At 40.0% G+C, this 11,822-nt stretch overlaps 1 protein-coding gene across 1 annotated transcript; it reads right to left on the minus strand.

Annotated features, from left to right (window-relative positions):
• Positions 1 to 10,950: 10,950 nt before the first annotated feature.
• Positions 10,951 to 11,238, minus strand: LOC125997524 (late cornified envelope protein 3D-like). The gene has a single exon (XM_049765962.1). The coding sequence runs from the start codon at positions 11,236 to 11,238 to the stop codon at positions 10,951 to 10,953; it is 288 nt and encodes a 95-aa protein (XP_049621919.1).
• Between the last annotated feature and the right edge of the window lie 584 nt (positions 11,239 to 11,822).

An 11,822-nucleotide genomic window follows, 5' to 3' on the forward strand; every position in this document is an offset into this window, starting at 1 on the left:
TACCTAGAAACACTTAAGAGCTACTTTTAGCTCAATGTTTCAAGTACCATATCTTACTGGGGAATTGCATCCCTCCCCAATTTATCTCCAGCCCTCTGAATCATCTCTCTGGTCCCCAAACTGGACATTTCAAATAAAATATGGTAGCACTTCTGGACAATCCCTACGTATCTCCTTGAATTTTTTGTTGCTTGTTAATTTTGGTTTGTACTTGCTCAGTACATTTTCTGAACTGATTCTGTAAAGTGAATGTTCTTAATCTTTGTGATGATAAATTATTTGATTACCATAGTGGTCACTGTATACCAGAAAATAAATTCCTGGCATTTCTTCAGATAATGATACCTCACACTTTACTGAGGACTCCCAGGTGAATATTTGATAAATTTTTAAGAATATAGAACAGTTTATAAGTACACCTTGTAAACCCACCTATTGTACAAGCTTCTTTTTTTTAACTTTTACTGTATTTACAGAGCATGAATTACATAATAGTCACAGTTGATAAAATACATTTGTTTCTAGACAAGTGAGAGCAAAATCGTGTGGTATTTAGAATAAATGCCTGAAGATATACAATGATTTAAATAGGGATTTCACAAAAACTCTTTATCCCATAGTGTAACGAGAAGATAAAAAAATTAAGTGGAATAGTAGAAAGACAAGTATGAAATGATGGGGATAGGGTCAAGGGGTCTCAGGTGCATTGGTGATATTAAGAAAGGACAGAGCTAAATATCCAAGCCAGAGTCAAGAACCCAAAATTTAACCACCAAATCAAAATTTGCCTGTTATTATGACAGGTTGGGATGGGTGATAGTGGCATGGAATGAATCTGGGAACATAAGTTGAGGGAGGTTGACACTAGTGGTGGTACTTATCCTAAAACATTGTCTAAAACCCAATTAAGAATGACTTTGTAGGGCCCGGAGAGATGGCACAGCGGTGTTTGCCTTGCAAGCAGCCGATCCAGGACCAAAGGTGGTTGGTTCGAATCCCAGTGTCCCATATGGCCCCCCGTGCCTGCCAGGAGCTATTTCTGAGCAGACAGCCAGGAGTAACCCCTGAGCACCGCCAGGTGTGGCCCAAAAACTAAAAAAAAAAAAAAAGAATGACTTTGTAAATGACAATGATTTAAATTTAAAAAATTAAAAAAAAAACAAGGATTATAAGAGAAAAAAGCACAGTGACAAGTAAATTTGTGAAAATCATTATATCTTTTTAATGAGGTCATTAAGTCAGTCAGAAGGTTTAGTAAGCTCTTATTGCTAGCTGGCCTTTCGGTTTCTTCATTTGTTTCTGAAAACTGATTTCAGCTACACATTGCTATTTTATTTGGTGTGTTCCTATGAGGATGATGGTATTAAACAAATACGAAGTTGTCATGGTGGGGACCCAGTAATTAAAAACACTACTATTAATACTGCAACCTTTGTGTAGCAGGGTTTTGGCTTCCAGGTCTTCTAGAAATAGGAAAAGATGGGGAAAGACACCTGCTCTCACTCCAATAAAGTCCTGATGATAAAAGCCCAAATTTGTCAGATTTGTGTTTCTGCAGGGAGTCTTAGAGGAGAGATGAAACAGGGTCATAAGCAAAGTAGTGATTATGGGTGATGAGTGCAATAGGTGGGGCTTTGGCTGGGTGGGGCATGCCCCCCCCAAGATTGCCAGCTAAATGGCTTATGTTCCTATGAGTTTTCATGGCTTGTTTTAAATCTCTTTTGAGAATAGTGTGAGTCTATGAAGATGTCTGAAATACAGACATCTTAGCTTATTATTATTTTTTATTAAATATATTTTTTATTTAAGTAACATGATCATATTTGGGTTACAGTCATAACCAGAACACCCCCCTTCACCAGTGCAACATTACCCCTCCCCCCTTCCCATCCCCTGCCTGTTTTCGAGACAGGCATTCTACTACAGTAGTTTGTTTTTAAGTTCAGTAAGTTGTATTTTTTTCCTTAAAGGATAAGAGTAAAATAATATAGTAAAGGTGTGATAGTGGCAATCGCCAATGTTTGCATAGGTCCAGAAAAATGGAGAAAATGGGAGAAAAAATCCTTGACCTGATTACAAAAAGGCCTCACCCCAGAAGTTTATTGGCATAAGATAGACTCTGGGTTCCAGGCATACCAGTCTATCCAACTCCAGTCATTCTCAAGGTTCCGGTGAAAGTTTTTCACACTTTAGCTATAGTTGGTATCAGACTTTTATATTTAAAGACTCTGGATTCTGTGCATTTCTTTCATCGATGTCAGGCTGATGTGGAGCATCCTCTAGTTTCAGCATATCATTAAATGCAGAGAGATCTGCTCTGCATGCAGACTGTTGCTGAGTCACCTGGGTGTTGGGAGTACTCTTTGGAGTAATTCAATGCCAAAGCAGTGGTAGGTCTTCTCCAGTAGAGGCTTGGATCCTGGGAATGTTAAAGACAATTGTGGGGGCCGGTGAGGTGGCGCTAGAGGTAAGGTGTCTGCCTTGCAAGCGCTAGCCAAGGATCAGGACCGTGGTTCGATCCCCCGGCGTCCCATATGGTCCCTCCAAGCCAGGGGCAATTTCTGAGCCTTAGCCAGGAGTAACCCCTGAGCATTAAATGTGTGTGGCCCGAAAAACCAAAAAAAAAAAAAAAAAAAAAAAAGACAATTGTGGTTGTTTCCATAGTTCAGGTGTGTGTGGGCGATGCCCATTCTTCTGAGGCCTGAGCCAAATCATTATGCCAATGTTCAGGGTAAAAGGCCTAATTACATTACCAAATTTGTGTTCCCATCTCTATTAGATAAGAACTTGTTTGTATATGTATTATTTTTCCATTTTAATGTGCCTATGCAAAGGAGAAGCAATGCCACAAGATATTGTTGGTGCATCTGGGGGCCAACAAATAAATTCCAACATTACCCGTAACTTGGTATAAACGTGAAATCTATACATAGTTACTCTTCTACCAGTATTGCTTATAAAATAGATCTCATAGGGGGAAAATCAAGCAATCAAATAACTTATCTAGTGGGCAAAATTGTCACAAATGAGGATATTTGAAAAGAGTTATAGATGTTAAGGGAATACATCTGAGATATACAAAAGAGATACATGTGACCCTTTTATGTTTAAAACAAAAAAGAAAACAAGGGTATTTGAAGACAACAGGTGATAGTTGAGTTTGCGAAATGTTTTGTGGCATTACAGAACCCTATATTGTCCTTGAACTAGGGGTTATGCTGAAGCTGATTCCGGTATCATGCAACAGTCCATAGTTTGATGGTGACATAAGGGGCTACCAAGCATGGGTCAATAGGCGTGTTGGTTGTAGTTGTTTGCGTAGGCATGAACTGGGGACCGAGAGGGTGTCATTCAATGAGGAGCTGGATGGTGGTGTTGGGGCAGAAGGTCAGTCTTGGTGTCTACCAAATTAGGAACTGAGGATAAGGAGGGTTGAATAAGGGGAAGATAATGGTTCAGGGTTTGGGTATGAGGAGGTAGGAGAGACAAAGGGGTGAGGCGAGAGGCAATACATAAAAGACTAACCAATAAAGGTCAATTTGAGTGTTTTGTCAGAATCTTGAGCATCCTGATTCTATTCCTAGGAGCAATCTAGGATCAGGAACATTGTTGGATAAATAATATTACTAGCAAGCAAAACAGGGGGTCCAATATACCTAGGGGAGGGGTTTCCCTCCTCCGGCCGCCCCCCAGAACCCGAGTTGCCAGGGCCGGCCATGAAGACCCGCCTGGCGTGGGGGGGGGTCCCAGTCTCCTGGACCAAGTGTTCAGCCCAGGAGATCTGTGGCCCGTTGTCCGACCAGCAACGCTGACATACCAGAGAAACAGAGGGATGGCTTTCCTGGCATGTGCGCTCTGCTGGGTCCAATTGCGAGCCGCTTATTATTTTTTATAGGTATTCAACATCTTTTCTTGAATGAACCTTTGTTATTTATTCAATTTATTTATTCTTGTTTATTTTTGTTAGCCTCTGTTTGGTTTTTTAGAGCTTTGAAAAACTGTATTTGGATACCTTTTTAAGACTTCTTTTGTTTATTTGTTTGTTTTTGGGTTTTTTTGGGGTCACGCCCGGCTGCTCTCAGCAGTTACTCCTAGCCTTAGGCTCTGAAATCGCTTCTGGAAGGCTCAGGGGACCATATGGGATGCTGGGATTTGAACTACTGTCCTTCTGCATGCAAGGCAAACGTCCTACCTTCATGCCATCTCTCTGGCCCAAGACTTCTTGATGCTTTCTCAAGGAGAAAAAGTTTAGACTGCTTTGTTTCAACATTCCAAGCTGTTTGTCGTTTTGTAAAAACATTGGTTCCAAGTTTTTTTTATCTCTTACAAACTCCCTATCTAACAAGGGTTATCAGTTTGAGATAAGTAGCTCTTGTTGTGACACTGAGATAATGATCTATTTATAAATCAGTATGAGGAAATGAGATTAAGCTTTTCCTGTTTTATTGGGAGTTGGCAATAACAACTGTCAAACAGCTGGTATAAAGTATCTTTAACTTTAAGAGGAAAGGTTGAAGGGCACTGTTGCGATTTGTAGTACTTTTGACTAGTAGGTTGGTAGGAAGGTTTATTAGTGAGACATGATCAAAATGGGACAGAATGCTGTGACTTTACCCTTACATACCTAATAAGTATCCATGCTTTCTTTCCCAACCTTCACTAGAAGGATAAAATAAGAACAGAAATGAAAAGCATTATTGAACTTAGATGGGCATAAAAAAACTAAAGACTGGGCATGAAAACGAAAATAACCTACCTTTGCTTCATTAGTGCACTTACTGAATAGTTTTCTGTGACTGTTCTAGAAGCTAAAAAATAAATTATAAAGATGAATTGGGAAGGCTATATGAGAAAGGAGAAGAACTCAATACCTCAATATCTAATTTGGTTAGAGGTTGTAAATTTCTCTGACCCAGGGGATTGGTTTGGGAAATAAGTTTGCCAGAGGTATATGTATATATATATATATATATATATATATATATATATATATATATATATGTATATATGTATATGTATATGGTAATCATGTATTTTGAAGGCAAAGAATTTATCATCAAATCTGTGGATAGAACTAGTGGACATGAGAGTTTAAGGGTGACTCTTCAGGGCTGCAAATTCACAATCAGGATATTGAATTATGAAGATAAATATATCTTTAGAGATTACCTAATCTCAGATATTTATTTAGTAAGAGAGTCACTGTGGGTCTTCAACACAAGTAAGTGGTTGTGGGGGCCAGAATGACAGTGTAGAGGATAAAGTGCTTGCAGACAATCTAGGTTTGATTCCAAGAACCACATATGGCCCCCCAGGACTGCCAGGAGTGATCTTTGAGCAGAGATCTAAGAGTAATCTCTGAGTTTCTAAGTCCCAAAGACCTTGACTGATGTGACTTAAATTATTAACACACTCTGGTGATTCTAATGCATTACACCTTTAATTGTATTTCATTAAAAGGGTAAAAGATAGGGGCCTGAGCAGTGGCGCAAGTGGAAAGGCGTCTGCATTGTGCCCACTAACCTAGAACTGACTGTGGTTTGTGGTTCGATCCCCGTGCGTCCCATATGATCCCCCAAGCCAGGAGCGATTTCTTAGAGCACAACCAGGAGTAACCCCTGAGTGTCACCAGGTGTGGCCCCAAAACCAAACCAAACCAACAAACAAACAAAAACAAGAGTAAAAGATAATGATCTAGACTAGAGATTAAGAGGTGGGACTATCAACCTGTCACCCACAAACACAATTATGAGGCAAACCAGTTTTCATCAATGAAAATATCAGTCTCAATGTTTGTCCATCCTCCAACTCTTTAGTCTAGGTCCTCCCCACATGTCTGTAGCATATCAGAGACTAAAAGATCTCAATTGAATATGGGCAGGAAGACACCAGTCAGATGACTAATGCTCAGAGACATCTGTCTGAATTCTACAAGGAATTCTCAGATGTCACAGGGAGTTCTGGTTCATGATGGGTCTAGACAAAACCTTTTTTTTTTTTTTAAATTTTTGGGCCACACCCGGTAACGCTCAGGGGTTCCTCCTGGCTATGTGCTCAGAAGTTGCTCCTGGCTTCTTGGGGGACCATATGGGACACCGGGGGATCGAACCGCGATCCGTCCAAGGCTAGCGCAGGCAAGGCAGGCACCTTACCTTTAGCGCCACCGCCCGGCCCCTAGACAAAACCTTTTAACAAGGTTCTGCATTTAGAGATTTTAGTTATTATGAGAGAACAAAGACAGAAAGTAAACTTTTCTAGGAGAAGAAGAAAGTTTCCAAGAAAGTAAACTTTCTAAGAGAAGGAATTGAATTATCAGGGAGATGCAAATCAAAACAACAGTGAGGTCCTATCTCTGCCACAGAGAATGGGACACATCACAAAGGACAAGAACAATAACTGCTGGTGGAAATATGGGGAGAAAAGAACTCTAATTCTCTGCTGGTACGAATGGCATCTAGCCCAGCCTTTATGGAAAACAATATGGAGATTCCTCAAAATACTGAACATTGAGCTCTCATATGATCCAGCTATATCACTCCTAGAGATATACCCTAGAAACACAAAACCACAACACCCAAATGCTTTCTTCACAACTACATTCATCAGCATTACTTGCAATAGCCAGAATTTGGAAACAACCCAGATACCCTTCAACAGATGAGTGGCTAAAGAAACTATGGTGGGGCCGGGCGGTGGCGCTAAAGGTAAGGTGCCTGCCTTGCCTGCGCTAGCCTTGGACGGACCGCGGTTCGATCCCCCGGTGTCCCATATGGTCCCCCAAGCCAGGAGCAACTTCTGAGCGCATAGCCAGGAGTAACCCCTGAGCGTTACCGGGTGTGGCCCAAAAACCAAAAAAAAAAAAAAATAAAGAAACTATGGTACATATACACAATGGAATACTATGCAGCAGTCAGGAAAAATGAAGTCATGAAATTTTCCTAGATATGGATGGATATGGAAACTATTAAGCTGAATGGAATAAGTCAGAGGAATAGATATTGATGCAGAATAGTCTCACTCATCTATGAGTTTTAAGAAAAATAAAAGACACTATTGTAATAATACCCAGAGAAAATAGATATGAGGATTGAAAGGTCCGTCTGTTGGTATGAAGCTTAGAGAAATAACTTCACTGACAACTATCATGACAATGGCAGTAAGTGAGAGAAATAGAATACCTGTCTGAAATACCAGCAGAGGGTGGGGAGGAGAGAGATTGGAGGCATTGGTGATGAGAATGTTGCGCTGGTTGAAGGGGGGTGTTTATTTTGATAACTGAAACCCAACTTCAAACATGTTTGTAATCATGGTGCTTTAAGAAAGATATTAATTAAAAAAGAGAAGGCATCTAAGAGGCACCAAGATAGTCTACATACTTTTCTTTAAGCTACTGGGGACTAGGTGATACTTTTGTTTTCATACTCTTAATTTATTATTTCTTTTATTTTAAAAAAAATACATTTGCAATAATTTTGTGAGGAACATATTTAATCATTCAAAGATAATAATTAGTACTGGTAAAATAGCATAGAGATAGCAGTGCGTACAGACTGTGAACTCTGACACAAGGGGATGTGTGTTGTAAGAAATATGTGACAAAGGGAGACCTTGAGCAAATGCTCAACAGTCTTCTGTTGCCTTTTGTATTTGGAAACTGGCACTGATATCACTTCAGAGTTCCTGAGAGGAGTCATCCTCCTATAGGAACTTAGAGTGGATTTTCAGCTGGAGTTGTAAATGAAGGATCTGTGGCATCATAGTTCACACATAGCTAAAAAGAACACATGAAACCAGATACATCGAAGTTCCCACAAAGAGGTTTGATGCTCGAGAGAAGAATGTCAGTCATAGGAGAGACCAGAGCAACATGTTCATGAAGAGCACAGGAAATAAGGATAGAGATTGCTGGTTTCCACCCATAATCCTATTTGCTCTATAGGTGATAGCTGTCTAAGTAGAATGCTTTTTTGAATTTTAATTATTTGAATTTGGAGGGAACAGCAAGACACTCTTACTCCTGGCTCTGTGGTCAGGAATCATTCATGTCAAGGAACCATGTGGGATGCTGGAGATTGAACCTGGGCTTACCATGTGCAAGACAACCATCCTACTCATTATACGAATGTTATATATTATTATGCCAATAAAATATAAAATATTATTATGCTAATAATATATTATACTAATGCTACCAAGCTGAGTAGAAGAGTTAAGTGAGATAAATGAAAATACTTTTATAAAAAGCACAGACACTTAGTTGTTAAAGTTAAAATCAGAGATATAAATAAGAAACAAAACTATTGATGTGTCGACATTCCTCCCTCTGGGTAGTTCTGAGATTCTGAAGAGTTCAGAGGATGTGATTTTTCTAGACATAAATAGTCAAGGAATTTTTAGAAAAGATGAATGATCACTGTTGAAAGTTAGTAACAATAGAAGATAGGTCATTATAAACACAACTGCCTTTCTTCAATTGATACAAGCAATATCTGAAAAATAGCCACTTAAATTTGCTTACAGAATTTTCATATATAGTTTGTTCTAATAAAAGAGTGGAAATGTGGATGCTGAAATAAAATGCAATGGTAAATCTCATATATTATAAATGTGATGGCCTGTGTTTGATCACACATGTGACATATGTACATTAATTGAATTATTGTTCTATAACATGTTTATTATAGTTTAGGTAATGTGATTACAGTAGTATAAATTTTCATGGCTTTAATGAAAAAAAGCTGCTGCATCTCATCAAATGGAAAAGATCCTCCACTACTGACCCTGTGTTACTTCTAATGTGCCCCTTCCCATGCTGAAAATATCTTTCTTCACTTTCAGAACCATGGAGAAACAGGGAAGTTTACTAGGAAATACTTGCATGGATATCTAAATATCAAATTATAATAGAATTTCAATAGACTAGTTCACCTACAAAATTAATGTAAGTAGATTCTCAAAGGAGATTAATATTTTTTAAAAATGGCACTTTATATATATATATATATTTGGTTTTTGGGCCACACCCGGTGATGCTCAGGGGTTACTCCTGGCTATGCACTCAGAAATCGCTCCTGCCTTGGGGGACCATATGGGATGGCGGGGGATCGAACCAAGGTCCGTGCTAGGCTAGTGCAGGCAAGGCAGGCACCTTACCTCTAGCGCCACTGTGCCGGCCCCATATTTTTCAAATGCAAGATTTAAAATATTGTTAATAATACTGAAAGTCACCTTAAACCATTGAACTTAGGATTATAAAATTTTCATAATAAATTCCAGTCATATAACATTTTCTTATATCTCATTTTCTTTTTAGTATTTTTTTACTTTAATTTCTAAGCTTCATAATTTTACCAAAATATTAAGCCATAAGATATATTTTCTTGAAACTATACTCTGTATTTTATCTTCACATCATTTCCATTACTGGGGTATACATTCTAAAATGCTTCAGAAAGTTTATTTATGCATTTCTGCAGATCGCTACCATATAGACTTGTGTATCAACTCTGCACGTAAAGTTCTTGAGTAGGTAAGTGATATCAATTTTGGGGTATCTTCATTTGTGGAAAACAAAATTTCTTCAGATAAATAACATCCCAGGTAAAATTAACAGGAAGAATTAGTCTTCTCATATTTTATATGATGCTTGAATAAATTCTCTCATAGAAATGTGTCTTGTGAGAGTCTGTAAATGACTCTTTTGAATGTTTTCAGGATTTAGATAATTTAGTAGAATAACTTTTAGGAATTCAAAATAAAATGAACTCATAATACCCCATGGGTTCCTAGCACATGATAAACACTAAGAAATGTAGGTGTTGCAATAATATCTATGGAAAATTATACACATTTCATGTTATATTTTCTTTTGTTCCTTTTCCGGGCCTCAGATCTTTCTTCAAGCATTTATTCAAAGCTCTGAGCCCCTTCTCTTCTTTTAACCTATATCTTCTGAGCTCTAAATAATTTTTCCTTGCCCCGACCCATCTTCTGTCCTGTTACTTTAATGTCTTACTAAGACTCCTGATGACTCAATGGCCCTCCCTTTCTCTGTCCTCTTCTGACTCTGTCAATGTTCCACGTTCGAGATAGTGGCAAGTCTTCTGTATTGGCAAGCCTATGATTCAGGTGTTGGGTGTGATGTTTGCCCACTCCATGGTTCCTTGGCACCACAGACTTTAGACAAGAGGTAACTAGAAATCGTACAGGGTCCAATTTCAGAAAGTCCTTTGGTGAACAGATCTTCTCTGGTTGAGAACCACCATTCTGCCTTTTTTTTGGATTTTGTTTCCATTACACAGCCTTTGTTTTTAATGAGGACTCTAGAAACAGCTTCTCAAAAGCCAACAGTAGCTTCTGATAGAGTCTGGAGAATCCCTAAGAGAACACACCAACATTTCAGGCATTTCACATCTATTTGTACTGACTCCATTCTCAAGAAGATTTTCCCAATTACCCTCTGCACCTTTGAGACTCAAACCCTGGGAAGGCCATTCATTTTCCTCATGACTATGAACTTCTCCTCTTCTCACCACTGTCTCACATGCAATCCAGGAAGACTCAGGAATTCTGCTTCCTTTTTTCTATTGGGGGGGGGGTCAGCTACAGCATCCTATGGACAGCAATTCTGGGTTTCAGGGACAAAATGAAGGTCACACATCTAACCCTAGGGGAGGGAGAAGTAAAAACACAAGAGCCTTTATGGTGCTGAGGAAGAGAAGCTTTATTCATCACAGGGTGGCAGGGATCCAGCCATCCTTGATTTGGGAGTGGGGTACTGGGGAACCTGGGCCCCAAAGAGAAAGAACATTCCAGGAGGTCAGGGCCTGGACAGGAGCAGCAATGAAGGGCCTAGTGGAGGCAAGACGTAGTCCTGGAAAGGCTGTTATCAGGTGGGGCATGCCCTGGACTTGGGTTTCTCTCTCGTCTTCTCAGTCTCAGGCATCCAGGTCAGCAGCACCCCCCAGAGCCCTGGCCACAGCCAGAGCCCCCAGACAGCTGGTCACTGGGCCTCTCACAGGAGCTGGAGCTGCGGCGCCTGCATCTGTGGGACCTGCGGCGCCTGTGGGGGCTCAGGCAACAGCCCCCCTCAGAGCTGGGACCATGGCAGCCCCCGGAGGGCAGGGCACATCCTGAGGGGGCAGCAGGGGAGCACTGTGCCGGGCTCTTCGGGTGGCACTTGGGAGAGGGGCACTTGGCGGGGGTCTGGGCCTTCTGCTGGCTCTGCTGGCAGGACATCTTGCAGGAGAGGATGGGTTCTGAGCAAGAGGAAGCAACTGTCAGTTCAACATTCACAGTTCCATGTCTCTTACATTCTAATTTCATTGAATTACCAGCATGGCTGTTAAGAACCACTAGAAGGTTCTCTTGGTAACCTGAGCACCTTTTAGGAGAATTGACATCGTTAAATAATACTATTAGCAATAAAATAAAATGAGAACCAAATAAAATAATTTTCTAGTCTTTCCAAAGGAAAAAAAAAAAGCTTCTTTTTGAGTACTGAGCTGAAAGAATGGTGGCAACTGATGGAAAATATATTCAATCATGGACATTCTTTGCATTTTGCTCTTCCCTTGGGACCCAAAGTTGCTGATCACATGGAGCCTCAAGATTTGGTCTCCTAAGGGAGTACAAGTGAGGCTTCCATTTAGGAAATGAAGTCACTGGAAACAAATTGAATGTGAGTAGGAAAGCAGGTAGTTTCTATGCACTTTACCTTTAAAAAGTCAAATCATGTCCCCTAAGTGCTCTCAGGATTTTCTTCTGCAACCCTTTTGCTATCTCATCTTGAATTTCAAGAGTCCCTTCCCGCCAGATACTCA

This window comes from Suncus etruscus, chromosome 19, assembly GCF_024139225.1.
Source record: "Suncus etruscus isolate mSunEtr1 chromosome 19, mSunEtr1.pri.cur, whole genome shotgun sequence".
Taxonomy (NCBI): domain Eukaryota; kingdom Metazoa; phylum Chordata; class Mammalia; order Eulipotyphla; family Soricidae; genus Suncus; species Suncus etruscus.

What these genes read in the sequence shown, in the direction of transcription:
- LOC125997524 (XM_049765962.1), bottom strand. Translation starts at nt 11,238, where the DNA reads ATGTCCTGCCAGCAGAGCCAGCAGAAGGCCCAGACCCCCGCCAAGTGC.